Source organism: Nannospalax galili, unplaced genomic scaffold (assembly GCF_000622305.1).
Source record: "Nannospalax galili isolate Female #2095 unplaced genomic scaffold, S.galili_v1.0 scaffold54, whole genome shotgun sequence".
NCBI classification, from domain to species: Eukaryota; Metazoa; Chordata; class Mammalia; order Rodentia; family Spalacidae; genus Nannospalax; species Nannospalax galili.
In genome coordinates, this window is record NW_008341028.1 from 4,594,745 (window position 1) to 4,611,924 (window position 17,180).

Below are 17,180 nucleotides of genomic sequence, written 5' to 3' on the forward strand. Positions count from 1 at the left end.
ATTACAGGGATGTGACATTATGCCTGGCAAGAAGGAGGGTTAAAAAATGTGAAAAGGTGGGCTGGTGAGATGGCTCAGCGGTTAAGGGCACTGAATGCTCTTGCAGAAGACCCAGGTTCAATTCCTAGCACCCACATGGCAGCTAACAACCATCTGCAACTCCAGGGGATTCGATGCCTTCTTCTGACCTCCAAGGGCATTCATTGTATGATATTGGTGCAATTATACACATGCAGACAATAAACTCATACACATAATAAATAAATAAATACATACATAAAATAAAATAAAAAATAAAAGTGAAAAGGTGATGATAAAGGGAAAGAGGAGACATCCATGACTGGGGATATAGTTCAGTGGTAAAGGGTTTGTTTAGCATTATTAGGCCCTGAATTCAAAGTTCCCAGAACTAAAAAGAAAAAAAAAAAATCAAAATCATTAAAAATAGCCAGCATGGTAGTGTACACCTTTAGTCCCAGCACGGGAGAAAGATATGAATGGATCTCTGTGAGTTCAAAGCTAAGAAAGGTAGGAAGGAGATAATCTGACACTTTTGATTATATGGCTTGTCTTAAGTTTGACATGAAATATTATACATAATTAAAAACAGAAACAATTACACACAAACTCTGTTAATAGAACATAAGAAACACAAATGAAGGACTGAAGAGATAGCTCAGTGATTAAGAGCACTGACTGCTCTTGCAGAGGACCCAGGCTTGGTTTCTCACAGTGTCACCCTACTCTCCCACTACCTGTAACAAGAGGCCCTTGGTAATTAAAAAAAAAAAAAAAAAATTTCACGGGGCTAGAAAGATGGCCCAGCAGTTAAGAGCACTGATAGTGCTTACAGAGGATCCAGGTTCGATTCCCAGCACCCACATGGCGGCTACAAACTGTCCTTAACTCCAGTTCCAGGGGAATTAGAAGCCCTCTTCTGATGCACGGTACACTCACATATATGCAGGCAATACACTCAAACACATAAAATAAAAAAAATAAAATATTTTTTAAAACTTCACTAGGCATGGCTGAATTTCAGTTAGTTGAGCAGTAGAAGGCAAACTCTCCACAGATTTTTGAAAATGTCAAACACTAGAAAAATAAAGTAGCCTTTCAAATCCCAAGAAGGATAAAAAACAGCTGAGGAAGATGGACCGGGAAAAATAATGGCTCCGAAGTCAGGTGAATGACCTAGGTGACCTGGGCTCACCATTTCTAGTAAATTCAATCCAGGAAGTTAAAGTACGACCAAGTCACCTACTCACTCAGTTTCCTACATGAAAATAAAGAAGCTGACTTAAAGAATTTGAAAAAAAATAATTTTTGAGCTCTAAAATTCTAATATAACAATAAAACATTAGGACTTAAAAAAGAGCAAAACCCAGAATGTGTTTATTTTTATACTTATTTGGACCCCCCCACACACCATTTCCACATGCCTCTTGATTTTTCAAAAAGGGTATTTTCATTTTCAAAAAAAAGGTTTCCCAGCACTCAGAAGGCAGAGGCAGGCATATCTCTATGAGTTCAAGGCCAGCCTGGTCTACATAGCGAGTTCCAGGCCATTTGGGGCTACAGGGAGACCCTGCCTCAAAAAGACAACAACAACAAAAATGTTTTCAACACTACAGTATTGAGAGGCTTACTTTCAGCTTATAAGAAAGATGTGCATGCCTTACATGTATAACACCCAGAATTCTAGCCTAAATGTATTTTCTTGAAAGAAAAAGGGCAGTGTAACCAAGTGTTCTCACTCTAATTTTAATCTAAGTTCAGCTGCCTCAGCAGGGCTTAATCAGTGGGAAGGTGGCTCATCTGATGTGGAAATGTCAGAGATAGCTTTTTCCCTTGCTTTCCCTCCATTACAAGATGAAAAGTAATTCCAAGTCATTTGACAACACATTTCCCAATGTCTTTCCCCCTCATTACAACTTACAAAATGGAACACACTTAAAAACCAGTAACATTAGAGCTCCTATGCAAATTTCTCTAGTGTGATACCTAAGACAGAGTTCCTCTTTTTTTAAGACAAGGTCTCACTATGTAGCCCTGGATGGTCTGGAAGTTGCTAAGTAGTCCAGGCTGGCCTCAAGATCACAGAGATCCAATCTTTGTTGGGATTAAAGGTGTGTACCACCACACCTGGCTATGAGTAATCTCTGTAATATGCAGGGAATAAAATATGGTGACAGACTAAAGAATTTTGGAACTCAGGAAACTCAAGTTTGGAGGTCAACTCAAAAGTTCTATCAGGAATGGCAGCATATGAAGACATGAAGGGTTTTAGTACAATACAGAGTAGATGATCAAAATATACCTTGTTGAATAATAATGATAACCATCTTATGGCATGATCCTACTATGATGAAACTTTAGGGTAAATGTTTTATACACATTATCCCATTATTGCTGTTACAAGAACTATTATAATACCTATTTTTTTTAATTTATTTATTTAATTTTTGGTCTTTTTGAGACAGGGTCTCCCTGTAGTCCCAACTCGCCTGGAACTCACTCTGTAGGCCAGGCTGGCCTCAAACTCACAGAGATCCTCCTGCCTCTTCTTCTCAAGTGCTGGGATTAAAGGCATGCACCACCACACCCAGCTATTTTTTTTAAATTTACTTATTTATTTTATTTTATTTATGTGTATGCATGTATTGCCCCGTAGGTTAAGTCCACCTGTGTCTTGCAATGCCCGAAGAAGACAGAAGAGGCTGTTCAATCCCCTGGAACTGGAGTTATGGACAGTTGTTAGCTGACATGTGGGTGCTTGGATTCGAACCCGGGTGTTCTGCAAGAAAAGTCAGTGTTCTCAACCAAAGTTTATTTATTATTATTATTTTTTTTTTTCTTTTTGAAACAGGGTCTCCCTGTAGCCCCAGCTCGCCTGGAACTCACTAGGTAAACCAGGCTAGCCTCAAACACAAAGAGATCTGTGCCACTAAGCCTGGCATTATTTATTTTATGTGTATAAGTGTTTCCCCTAGAACTGGAGTTATGGATGGTTATTAGCCAAGTAGGTGCTAAGACTCAAACTCAGGATCTCTGGAAGAACAGCAAATGCTGTTCCATCTAACTGCTGAGCCATCTCTCCAGCCCCAATCATACCTTTTTTTTTTTTTTTTTTTTTTTTTGAGAAGGTCTCCCTGTAGCCCCAGCTGTCCTGAAACTCACTATGTAGACCAGGCCAGCTTTGAACTCACAGAGATCTGCCTGCCTCTGCCTCCCAAGTGCTGGGATTAAAGGCGTGCACCACCACGCCAGGCCGATACTTATTTTTTTAATGAGAAAACAAGCCTTGGGTGGAAGTTTCCTGGACTGGACCAAAAACACAATTATTAAGAGACAAGATTTGGTGGTACACGCCTTTAATCCCAGCACTCAGTAAGCAGAAGCAGGCAGATCTCTGTGAGTTAGAGGCCAGCCTGGTCTCCATAGGGAATCCAGGCCAGCTGTGGCTACAGTGAGACCCTGTCTCAAAAGAGACAAGAGAAAGGGGGATACAAATCTTTTCTCTCTCTCTTTCTTTTCTTTTTTGAGACAGGGTCTCCCTGTAGCTCTAGGCATATACCACTATGCCTGGCTGTATCCCACTTTTTAAACTATTACATTTTATCTTTTAGAAATACAAATGGATATCCACCCCCTTAACAATAGGAAGCAGATGCCTTTAGTTCCAGCCTGAAAGAGGCAGAGGCAGGTGGATCTCTGTGAGGTCAAGGTCAACCTGGGCCACACAGTGACTTCGAGGCTTCAAGGCGGGCTGGGACTAGGGAGACCCAGTCAAAAAACAACAAATGGGCTGGAGAGATGGCTCAGCGGTTAAGAACACTGACTGTTCTTGCAGAAGATCCGGGTTCAGATCCCAGCACCCACATGGCAGTTAACAACTGTCCGTAACTCCAGTCCCAGGGGATCCAACAGCCTCTCTGTCCTCCGTGGGCATTGCACAACACAAGTGCACTTATATACATGAAAGTAATACATGCATACACATTAAAAAAACCACCAAACAAAAAAATCAAAAATAAAACAATAGGATGCAGACAGAACAATTTACATCTTTTTAGTTAAGCCAGAGAGTAAAGAATCTAATAGTACTGTTTACATAGGATGATGGTGTTCAAACATTTCTTTTTCTTTTTCTTTTTTTTTTTTGTCTTTTTGAGACAGGGTCTCCCTGTAGCCCCAGCTGACCTGGAATTAGCTATGTAGACCAGGTTGGCCTTGAACTCACAGAGATCCACCTGCCTCTGTCTCCTTAGTGCTGGGACTAAAGGCGTGCGCCACCACACCCAGCTCAAATGTATTTTTTTCAATCCTAGGAAGTTTTTCCAGAAATAAAACCTTTCTTCAAAGCAGGTCAAGGTGGTACCTGCCTTTAATCCCAAGAGGGGCAGGCAGATCTCTGTGAGATGGAGGACAACCTAGTCTACATAGTGAATTCCAGGCCAGCTGGGGCTACAGGTAGATCCTGTCTCAAAAAGACCAAAACAAAGAACAAAAAATAAAACCTTCCTTCCATGGAAGCCCAATACATAAACAAATAAAAAGGGGAAGTTTTAACTAACTTATTTAGAAAAGACTTTTTAAAAAAGATATGTAGCCAAGTCTGTCCTCAACTTGATCTTTCTTCCTTAGCCTCGTATACTATATCTACGTGTCACTATGCCTGGCTGGGAAGCTTTTTTGTTTTTGTCTTTTTGAGAAGCTGGAAAGGGGCCCAGGTCTCTCCTTACTTGGACTTGCTACTGTTCCTCAGACAGGTATTATCTTCCAAATACTCTCTCTAACAAGCCAAGTGTTTGGTCTTGATTGGAGCTTATAGCTGTATTTGTGCAGGCTATTTGTCCCTCCCCTAAAAATAAGATTTATAGTTAAACAAAATACATACTCATACAGAGCTCTTCCTTGAATAACTGTGCAAGATATGCAAGTCTAGGGGGCTGGAGAGATGGCTCAGAGGTTAAGAACACTGGTTGTTCTTGCAGAAGACCCGGGTTCAAATCCCAGCACCCACATGGCAGCTAACAACTGTCCATAACTCCAGTCCCAGCCTCTTCTGACCTCCGTGGGCATTGCACGACATGGGTGTACTTACCTACATGCAGGCAATACATGCATACACACTAAAAAAAAAAAAGATATGCAAGCCTAATCCATGTTTGAGAGAAACCCTTGTCCCTAACATAAATACTAGACTGATGTCTTCCTCAAGACTGTCCATGTAGCGAGCAATACACAAGTAAATACTGGTCTCATTATTAAACCCACTCAAATATTATCAGACTGTTACAGTAATTCAAGTTCTGACATTGCTGAGAAACAAAGTCTCTAAAAACATAGTTGAAAGAATTAAGAGTCCATAAGTACTAAGATACTTGAGAACATCATTAACTTACCATTTGTTCTCTCGAGTACAAAAATCACTTACCTTGTACAAGCTGTAATGCACAGCAGGGATAAGAGTGTTACTGGAATAGAAAGCTGTTCAAATAACCTGCCCCTTTAAACACACCTTTGCCAAGATGCGTGTTGATAGACATGTATCTTGCAGTTCCAGTTAAGCTTTTGTGCTCCCTGTAAGGTATGTGTTTTTTGGTTTCAGGATCAATGTATTCCTTGGCCAGTCCAAAGTCTATAATATGTATTACATGTTCTTTCTTATTGCCTTGTCGGCCAATCAAGAAGTTCTCTGGTTTGACATCTCGGTAAATGAGATTCTTTGAGTGTACATATTCCATTCGAGAAAGCTAAAAGAAAGGGAAAAATGGTGGAAATAACTTGAAGTATGCTGGGGAAAAATAAAAATACTTCTTTTTTCACTGTATTTATTATTTATGTATATGTTTGTCTATGTGTGTGTTGGGTGTGTACATGCATACACTTATAGATGTATGTGTGTAAAGGCTAGATGATGACTTGTAGGAGTTGGTTCTCTCTTTTTACCATGTAGACCCTAGGACTGAACTCAAGTTATAGGGCTTGGCAGCAAGTGCCTTTATCCATTTTGCCATCTCATCAGTCCCAAAATATTTCTTTTATTAGTTTTTATCCCCCTAATTTTTGTTTTTAGTATCACTATGCTGCCTAGGCTAGCCTTGAACTCTTGGACTTAAGTAATCCTCCTACCTCAGTCTCCCAAGTAGCTGGCACTATAGATGTACTAGTGTGCCTGTCTAGCAAAAGGTTGTGGTTACTAAAATAAAAACTTCTCTTAGTTATCACCCACTTTACTGAATTGCCTGATTTATATACAGGCAGTTGTGAGCCACCTGACTCCAGTGCTAGGAACTGAACTCTGGCCTTCTGCAAGAGCAGGACATAATAGTATGTACTTTTTGGTCTTTTTGAGACAGGGTCTCCCTGTAGCCCCAGCTAGCCTGGAACGCAATATTGTAGACAGGTAAGCATCGAACTCACAGAGATCCGCCTGCTCCCAAGTGCTGGGACTAAATGCGTGCGACACAACACCTGGCAGTATGCACTCTTATCTGTCGAATTATCTCTCATGCTCTAGGACTGGTTGATTTTAAGCCACTTCATAATTGAGAGAAAAGTAGTGTTGCCAAGTAAGGTATCAGACATCGGTGTCTCTGAGACAGGTGCCACTGCCACTTCACCTCTTGCCCACACTTTCCTATCCTCAGTTGAACAAGACTCTACAACCCTGCTCTCAGTGTTGCAGAAATAAGAAAACTGAGGCTCACTGAAGTCAATGTTAGCCTGACATCTGACAGCTAGTTGGCAGAAGCAGGACTGCAATTTTTACTCTATAGTAATGACAACCAAAATAGGAATGGTAACATTACATCAAACTTCATTAAATGTTTCTACCTACAAAGCTTTTCTTAGTATAGAAAGAAAAGCTTAAATATCTTAAATATTTGGAATTTAGACTCAAAGTTAATTTTCAAATACTTCCAAACTGTTACTGGATGATGGTGAGACCATTACTACTTCAAAATGAATAGACGTATCTGAAGGCTAACTGTGGTTGTCCATGCCCATCTGATCACTCAGGAGGTTGAGGCAGGAAGATGTTGAATTCAAAGCCAGTTTGAGCTATGGTAAAATACCATCTCAAAATATAAAAATAAAAAAATACATTTGAATTATTTTTCCTGAGGGCCTGACAAACTCTAAAACCAAAAACTGGCCTAAGAGCTTAAGCTGGTATTAGTGCATAACTACAAAGTCTCCTGGCCAGCCCAAAATATACAATATGCTGGAGAACTAAGGCAAATTCCTGGTCATATGACTTTTGAATGAGGATTAACATAGGGAATTTTCTAATTTTTAATACCAAGAGGAGGGCATGAGAAAACCTTATAGCTATGTGCCCAAAACCTATAAATAAAATGATGAAGAATTACTTGAATTTGTACAACTCCAACTATTCATGCTCTTTCTCTCTGATGTAAATTTTATGTTTTGACTTCAGTTTAGTGAAGGATTTTGCTCCAAGGTGCAAAGTCTTAAAACAGAGTAAATGCAGATGCAGTGCGACTTCTCTGAGTTACACTTTGGGAACCCTAAAAGTTGTGTGACCAAGAACTTGCCTTAGTTCTCTGGCATACTACATGCTCTGGGCTAGCCAAGGGCTTTGTGGCCAACTGGGAAACCAGCTCAGGAAACCAGCTCCTTTCAGAAAAGTTTGCCAGACTCACCTAGAAGGCCATTAAACCAGTAAAAATTAATTCACCAGGTGTCACTAAGGCTAATAAGTCATCAAAAGGCCCACAAGGAGATGGGTGAGGGACCTACCTATCTTCTGGAATAGCACACCAACTTACCAACTGGATGGCTATCATTAACACAGTCTTCAAAGTAAACGTTCGGTCACAGAGGTCAAACAGGTCCTCCAAGCTAGGGCCAAGGAGCTCCAGCACCATGGCATTGTACTTCCCACATGGCCCAAAGTAATACACCTGTGGGAGGCCTTCACCTGAAAGCAGAGGGGAAATGGAGTACAGAGTAGGAGACACAAAAACCAAAACAGAGGCAATTGCATTAGCAATGACTACGATATAAAATGCAGTCTGTGAGATTTCAATTTCCTTTCACAGTCCCTCCTGGAAAAGTTAAACTGTGCACAACAGCTTCAATGGGAACTATTTATGGATGGAAAAGGCTGTCATTGCACAATATGTTCAAATAAGCAGTTATTTAATACCAGAGTGCCGAAGGCATTTCCACTACTATATAAAAGAAAATGGTCCCTGATCCATTATTGGATGGGAGTGTATCTTCTGAAAAGATGCCTTAAAGTGCAATCTCATAAAAGGTTCAAAGGAAGCCTCACTGAGCTCAAAAGCCAGGCTAACAGACCTCCTTACATTAGCTGGTTTCATTAGCACTCCCTATGCTCACTGCCAAAGGCACAAGGAGCTATTTGTAACTGCTGCCCCCTGGAGAATTCACTGAAGGGGTGAGGTCTAAGAGATACAGCCTGGCCCTAGGCCAGCACAACTGTCTCTCTTCTCATAGGGAGTCTCTGAAGAGCTTTGTTTTCTATCAGCTAGAAGTCAACAGACACTTAGCATTTGGTTGCCGATAAGTAATCATGAAAGAAAAGGAGAAACTAAGCTTCCCAAACATGAAGCTGAAAACCTGGGCTTTCTCACCTAAATGGCAATTTGTGACAGAATTCACCCTTAAAGTGAATTATAAATGAGGTACTCAGTAAATGTTTATTAAGTGACACCATGAGAACCATGGATTCTTAAGAAGCTACAGAACATTTAAAAATTATCTCATCTTAGGAGGCAGAGGCAGGCGGATCTCTATGAGTTCAAGGCCAGACTGGTCTACATAAGTTCCAGGACAGCTGGGGCTACAGGGAGACCCTGTCTCAAAAAGACAAAAAAAAAAAAATCTCATCTCATCTAGCAGAAACATTTCCATCCCACATATTTAAGTATATCATGGTCTACAGTTAACTACTTTGTCAACTACTATTACCTTTCCTTCCAAGTTTAAGACAATAAAACCTCTTTCTTCCGTCTTTCCATTTATTTTTATTTTTAAAATTATTTTTATTTTTATTTGTGTGTATGCATTTGTGTGAATGTATGCCATATGTGCAAGTGTCCTCAGAGGGCAGAAGAAGGCACTGGATTCCCTGGAGCTGCAGTTACAGGAGCTTGTGAGCCACCAGACATGGTAGTGGAGCTGAACTTAGGTCCTCTGAAAGAACAGAAATTGTTCTTAATTGCAGAGCCATCTCTTCGACCCCCATTCTACATTTTTTATTTGGATAAAACATAGGCAGAGACAATATACAACTAATACTGCTTCTGCCTAACTGTGTATTTGGAGTTACTGTGAGTCATTACTATGAGTTATGCATATTTAATTATTTCATGTACAGCATTAATCTATCTTGTTCCTTTAGATACTAAACAACTTGAGTATTTCAATATGTTCATTCCTAGAATATATTATCTGCTAGATATCTGCCAGAATGTACTTTGTTCCCACTAATTCTGGAGTTATTTTTATTCTGTCTCCAAACAGAAACAAAATTTAATCTGGTGAAGTTTTTTTTTTCTCCTGTTGTTTTGAAGTCATCTTTCAGCTTATTTAAAACATACAAAGCATAACAGTTGTTTCCAATGAGTCCTACTGAAAAATCCAACATAGAATATTTACCAAAAGGATAATTACTTTTACTTATCAAACACATGATACATGGAATATCTTTAATTTTTCAATTTTTAAAAATTTTAATTGTGTATGAGTATGTATGTATGAGCATGTGTACAAATGAGTGAAGATGCCTATGGAGGCCAGAGGCGGCAGATACCCCAGGAACTTGGGTTACAGGCAGTTGTGAGCCACCTGACATGGTTGATGGGAACTGAACTCAGGTCCTCTAGAAGAGCAACAAGTACTCTTAACCACTGAGCCATCTCTCCAACTCAAGTCTGGGAATCTTAAATTTACATTCAGTATTTTTTTTTTCAAATTGTACTTATTTTATTTCACGTGTAGGAGTGTTTTGCCTGCGGGTATGTAAGTGCACCCATTTCATGCAATGCTCTCAGAGGCCAGAAGAGGGTATCATATCCCCTGGAACTGGAGTTAAAGACAGTTGTTAGCTGCCATGTGGGTGCTGGGAACTGAACTTGGGTCTTTTGCAAGAGCAACCAATGCTCTTAAGTGCTGAGCCATCTCTCTAGTCCACATTATTTCTCAATGTTGGTGATGCCTCTAAAATTTTATTTTCCTAATATAAATATTACAATCTTGTTTTCTTTTTTTCTTTTTTTCTTTTTTTGGTCTTTTTGAGACAAGGTCTCCCTGTAGTCCAAGCTGGCCTGGATTCCCTATGGAGACCAAGCTGGCCTCGAACTCACAGAGATCCGCCTACCTCTGCCTCTCAAGTGCTAGGATTAAAGGCATGTGCCACCATGCTCAGCTATAAATATTGCATTCTTAAAAGCTAGTTGTGGCAGAGGCTGTTAGCTGTCTGGCCAATATTCATTGTCCTTTTCTCCTTATTTACTAACAGAACTTGTTTGGGTGTATGGGTGTTTATGGGTATACAACACAAAAGTGTGTGCAGGTGCATGTACATTTTTGTGTACATGTGTAGAGCTCTGCAAGAGTCAATTTTCCATGCTGTTTCTCAGGGACTTGGAGCCTTCCAATCAGGCACACTGGCTAGCCAGTGAGCCTCAAGGATGCTCCTGTCTTTGCCTCCCCAATACAAGTGTGCACCACTGTACCTGACATTTTATACAGGTGCTGGGGGGGGGGGCGTCAAACTGAGGTTCTCATACTCATACAGTACAGTAAATACTTTACTAACCAAGTTATTTCATCTCCCCAGTCTCCACAATTTTTTTTTCTACTCTTTTCTTTTTCTAGGTTTTTTGAGACAGGGTCTCTCTGTAGCCCCAGCTGGCCTGAAACTCATTAGGTAGACCAGGCTGGTCTGGATCTCATAGAAATCAGCCTGAGCCCTGGGATTAAAGGCGTGTGCTATCACTCTGGGCCCCTGAATTTCTAATTGTTCCAAAAAGCAATCTGTACAGTTAGTCTGACTATAGGAATTACCAGTGAGTTGGAAGCAGAAATCATGGGGTAGGGTAGTTCTAGGAAAGTTCTTTCAAGGAAGCTGATTCAAGTGATGATAACTTATGGAGCTCCAGAAGCCATCCAGAATCATGAGGGACCTTCAGGATGTACTGGAGCAACAACAATGGATATACAGCAAGCAAGAGAAGAGTCCGAGTCTCTGATGCCAGTGGAAGAAGTACACTGAACCTGGACTTTGCTTCTAAGTTTGTTTTGTTTGTTTTTTGAGGTGTTAGGATTGGATTTTAGACATTATGCATGTTAGGCAAACACATTAGCACTGAGCTAGTGATAGCTCTAGTCCCATTTCTAGATTTTTCTTATACTAACCAAACTACTATTACACATCTCATTTTAAAAAATTTTCAAAGCTAATCATAATTAATAAATATATTATTCCTTTAGCTGACTAAATTCTGAGTCTAGTTAGGTAAAGCTAACAGTCAGATCTACTTAGCTAAAGATAAGACAAATCGGCATGGTGGCTCATGCCTTTAATCCCAGCACTTGGGAGGCAGAGGCAGGTGGATCTCTGTGTGTTCAAGGCCAGCCTGGTCTACACAGTGAGTTCCAGGACAGCTGGGGCTACAGGGAGACCTGGTCTCAAAAAGAACAACAACAACAAAAAAAAGATAAGACAAATCAATTTCTTGGTTTCAACAATCTTCAGTATCAAATCTAGGTATGTCTTGCATAAGTTAGCATATTTACTAAGAACTCACAAAAGCATTGAGTAATTTCTATAATTCCTAACTATAATGTAAGTAATAACCTCTGCCTAGAAACTTCAAATAATGAAGAATTCCTATTTGCTGCCTTATTGCTTTTATTAAGTACTCTGACTTTGCAAAGCCTTAGTAAATTCTGAGATGTTCCAGGCAACCTCTAGACCACTAAGCAGCTTTGAAGCATTTCTGGAGGCGGTATTAGTTCCAAAATACTAGTGTAGAAAGTGTTCAAGTCTGAGTCTTGGATCTACTGTTTACTTCTGCTATCAATTCTGGCAAATTCCTCTGCCTCTCCTTTGTGGGTTGGCTTTTTCATCTATAAAAGGGAAGAGTTTAAACTAGTTCCTCTTTAAATCTAAATTATGATCAGGATTTCCTTCTAGCTAACTTTTAGGTTCCTTTTTATAAGGCCACAAAATGAATCAAATTTACATCCCATTTTATATGGACTATGTATGTGTAATACCAACTAAAATGTAAGCTGGTAGTGGTACTCAACTAGAATTGTGTTTATTTAAAAAAAAAAAAAAAACGAAAATTTGAAACAAAAACAAAGTGACTTTACTTCACTTTCTGAATTCAAATTTCGAGGAGAGGCATGAAAGCAAACACAGCTCTACAGGTATTGGGCAGCCTCAATTAGAAAACTACCATCTAGCAAGCAGAAATAAAAGGCATTCAGCAGTTAATAGAATATACTGTTCTTGCAGAGGACCCAGATTCAGTTCCGAGTACCCATGTCAGGCAGCTCTCAACTGCTTGTAGTGCTAACTCCAGGAGACCTGACACCCTCTTCTGAACTCTGTGGGTACTTACACACACACACACACACACACACACACACACACACACAAACTGAAAAATCTTTAAAAAATAGAGCCAGGCGTGGTGGTGCACACATTTAATCCCAGCACTTTGGAGGCAGAGGCAGGCGGATCTCTCTGAGTTCAAAGACAACCTGGTCTACATAGTGAGTTCTACGACATCTGGGACTACAGTGAGACCCTGTCTCAAAAAGACCAAAAAAGAAAATTCTTAAAAAAATAAAGGCATTGTTTTGTTTCATGACTAATATGTTATGAGGAATCAAAAAACATGGACAAACCAGTCCCTAAAGACAAACTAGGCATTCATGGCATTACCAGTGTGAGTCATCACTCCTAGCCTGTATGCAATACCTTTTTTAAAAGGAGTCATTTTAAAGTTAATTAAAAGACTCGGGGGGAGGGGGGCACAGCACTTTCTAGTTGAGGTTTCTTAGGTTATTACAGAAAATGGACTACCAAGTAGGAAAGTCTCTGCAGGAAACGTAGCTAAAATTTATTAGACATGTCTGTACAAAAAGATGCCTGAGTAAGAGCTATTCCATGCCTGCTTTATTTTTATTTTATTTCTTTATTTTTTATGTTTTTGGTCTTTTTGAAACAGGGTCTTCCTGTAGCCCCAGCTGTCCTGGAACTCACTATGTAGACCAAGCTGGCCTTGAACTCATAGAGATCCGCCTACCTCTGCCTTCCAAGTGCTGGGACTACAGGCATGAGCCACCACGCTTGGCTATTTTTATTTTTCAAAAAGACTATCCACAATCTCTAGCAATAGGCCTCTAGTATTCTTTGGTTTGATAATAATAATTTACCCCTAGACTGAATGCATGAAAATCCTGTATCTTGGGGCTGGAGTGGGTGGCTCAGGGGTTAAGAGCACTTGCTGTTTTTCCAGGGGACCTGGATTTGATTCTCAGAACCCACATGGAGGTTCTGTCACCCCCACCAGGCCTTTGCAGGCACTACACACATACAGTAAACATCCTGGCAATCAAAACATGTAAACAAATCATTCTAGTACTCAGGAGGCAGAGATAGTCAGATCTCTGTGAGTTCAAGGCCACCCTGGTTTACATAGTGAGTTCCAGGCCACCTGTGGTTACAGGAAGACCCTGTCTCAACAAAAGACATCACCCACAAAAAAGAAAATTTAAATTAACATTATGTTGTGGAAATTTTTATTAAGACTTGGGGAAAGGAAAAAGTGTAAATGAAACTCAAGCTATTTACATGGTAAGCAAGGTACTTCCTGTAAATAATTATAAGAGGAATGGGATGGACAAGCTGAGCAAGATAAGTATGTACTACATTATTTGATTTATGGCATATCAAAAATTAGAGTGGGAGGAAGTTGGAGAGATAGCTCATCAGTTAAGAGCACTGGCTGCTTTCAGAGAGGACCCGGGTTTGGTTTCCAACACCCACATGGCAGCTAGCAACTGTTTGTAACTCCAGTTCTAGGGGATCCGATGCCCTCTTCTGTCCTCTGTGGCCACTGAACGACACAGATGCACTTTCATACATGCAGGCAATATTCATACACATAAAATAAAAATAATAAATGAGCCAGGCGTGGTAGCACACACCTTTAATCCCAGCACTTGGGAGGCAGAGGCAGGTGGATCTCTGTGAGTTCAAGGCCAGCCTGATCTACATAGTGAGTTCCAGGACAGCTGGGGCTACAGGGAGACCAAAAATAAATAAATAAATAAGTAAGCAAATAAATAAATAAACAAATAAATAATAAATGAAATAAATAAAATAAAATGGGGTGGTGTAAGACTTTAATTGCAGTATTGGGAAGGCAGAAGCAGACAGATCTCTGTGAGATAGAGGTCAGCCTGGCCTACATGGCAAGTTCCAGGCCAGCTGGTGCTATAGGGAGACCTGTCTCAAAAAAAACAAAAAGGAAAAGGGAAGGAAGGAAGGGAGGGAGGGAGGCAGCCAGGCAGGCCAAGGTAGTATTTTTGTGTTTGTTTGAGACAGGGTCTCCCTGTTGTCACAGCTGGCCTGGAACTCACCATATAAACCAGGCTGCCCTCAATCTCACAGAGATCTACCTGCATCTGCCTCCTGAGTGCTGGGATTAAGGCATGGGGCACCGAACCTGGCTGAAACTAAGGTAGCTTCTCTTTCTCTCTTCTGTCTCTCTCCTCTCCTCCTCTCGTCCTCTCCTCCCCTCCTCCCTCCTCCCTTGTCTGTCTGTCTCCCTCCCTCCCTCCCTCCCTCCCTCCCTCTCTGGGAGCATGGGCTAAAGAAGAACTCACTCTGGCTGGCCTCAAGTTCATGATAATCCTATTTCAAACTCTCAAGTACTGGAATTACAGGCTCAAATCACCATGCTGGGCTAGCTATAATCTCTTATGGGAAAAATGCATTAGTGAGTGAGGTTTCCCACTTAAATGGTCAGCTGCACAGGAACATTTAACATTAGATTAAGTTTACTTGGTAAGGTGCACACCTTTAATTCCAGTACTTGGGAGGCAGAGGCAGGCAGATCACTGTGAGATCAAGGCCAGCCTGATCTACATAGTGAGTTCCAGGCCAGCTGAGGCTATAGGGAGACCTTGCCTCAAAAAGACAACCCCCCCAAAAAATCCACAAAAAACTAATAGGTTAAATCCTTAAACCCAAAGTACAAGGTTATATATACACATTATACACATTATCCTGAGTGTTTCCCCAGAAACAGCCTTTTCATCTATCAATAACACATTCTTATAAACCTTGCAGGCCAGATGGCTCACACACATATTAAACTACACAGAACAGGAGGTGAGGTGTACAACACTACAGCTAATTTTCAGTGTGTCATAAATTAAATTTGGGTTAAACTTGCCATTTCAAGGTTAATGGCTTGTCATGGAAGCTGCTACCTAAAAAGATTCCATAATGCACTATGAACAATATCTACTCTAAGCAGAGATATTTTTAAATGTCTATCAGGCTAAGAACTGAAATAGAAGCACCTTAAAGCTTTTGGTAATTTGCTCACGTTATTAGCTGATAATTAGCCTTTCATTCTTTAAAAGAAAACTCAATTATCTACCTGTGAAGCAAATTCTATCTACACTGGAGTCCAGACATAAAAAATAATACTTACATTAATATTTCAAGCTGGGTATGGAGGCTCACACTTGTAATCTCACCTACTGAGAGGCTAAGGCTAGAGTATTCTGAATTTGAGGCAAGCTTGGGCTATGGCGTAAGACCCTGTCTCCAAAAACAAAACAATGGCGCTAGAGAGCTGGCTCAGTGGTTAAGAGCACTGGCTGCTCTTTCAAAGGACCCAGGTTCAGTTCTCAGCACCCATATGGCAGCTAACAACCATCCATAACTCTAGTTCCAGGGAAACCCTCTTCTGATCTCTGCAGACACTGCATGCCTGTGATGCACCTATACATGTAGGTAAAACACTCACATACATAAAAGAAATTAAAAAATTAAAATTAATAATGCAATTTTTTAAAAAAGCAAACAAAGATCTGGGGAGATGGCTCAGCAGGTAAGAAGAGTGCTTGCCATGCAAGCATGAAGACAGGATGTCTGTAACCTCAGTTGTGTAGAGGGTAGAGACAGGAGGATTGCTGGGTTTGCTGTCACCTAGCTCCAGGTTCAGTGAAAGGCTGTGTCAAGAGAGTAAGGTGGAGGGTAATACAGTAGGCCACCTCTAGCCTCAGTGTGTGCATAATATTCGCATACATACACACACTACTGCTGCTGCTGCTGCTGCTACTACTACTACTACTACTACTACTACTATTATTACAACAAAACCAATATTAATAGCAAGTATATGTTGGTAATGATTAGCCTCCAAAGTAAAGCTGGAGAACTCTTTGAAGGACATAATGACTTTGGCAAGCTTATTTTACTTTGTTTAAATAATAATAATAATTATTATTTTAGGAAGGGTCTCACTATGTGGCCCCAGCTGGCCTGGAATTTGCTACATAAAGCAGCCTGGCCATGATCTCATAGACATCTGTCTACCTCGGCCTCCTGAGTCCTGGGATTAAAGGCGTTAAACTTATTTTATTTTGTGTAGGGGGGTGAGTGTGTGTGAAGGTCAGAGGACCTTGTGAAGTCAGTTCTCTCCTTCCATCTTTACATAGGTTGGTTAGGGGATAAAGCTCAGGCCATCGGGCTTTCTCAGCAAGTACCATCTTACTGCCCCAAGAGTTTAAAGCTACAGGGAGACCCTCCCTATCTCTCAAAACAATCTAAAAGTTAAAAAGAAAGAAAGGGGAGGAAAAGGGGGGGGAGAGAGAGGGAGGAGGAGGAGAGGAGGGAGGGAGGGGAGGAATTTTGCACTCCAAAATTAAATCCTCTACCTTCTCGTACTTATTGGTAGTAGTGGCTTTTAGTATAACTACATGTATTTTATAATATGAGTGCTCAAGGAATCACTAAAACACAGGAACTAGGGCATGGTGGTACATGGCTTTAATCCCAGCACTCAGGAGGCAGAGGCAGGCGGATCTTTGTGAGTTCGAGGCCACCCTAGTCTACACAGCAAGTTCCAGGCCAGCTGGGA

The 17,180-nt window shown here is 40.6% G+C and overlaps 1 protein-coding gene across 5 annotated transcripts in view; it reads right to left on the reverse strand.

Moving 5' to 3' along the window:
- The window catches only part of Csnk1g1 (casein kinase 1 gamma 1), a 165,548-nt gene that overhangs the window by 39,324 nt on the left and 109,044 nt on the right, over nt 1-17,180 (reverse strand). For all 5 annotated transcript variants that reach the window (XM_017798997.2, XM_008836295.3, XM_029564984.1 and 2 more), the window contains 2 exons: nt 7,803-7,954; nt 5,525-5,759 (listed from right to left, as the gene is read on the reverse strand). In XM_017798997.2, coding sequence (XP_017654486.1) covers nt 5,525-5,759; nt 7,803-7,954 — 387 coding nt within the window. The remainder of the gene's footprint in view (nt 1-5,524; nt 5,760-7,802; nt 7,955-17,180) is intronic.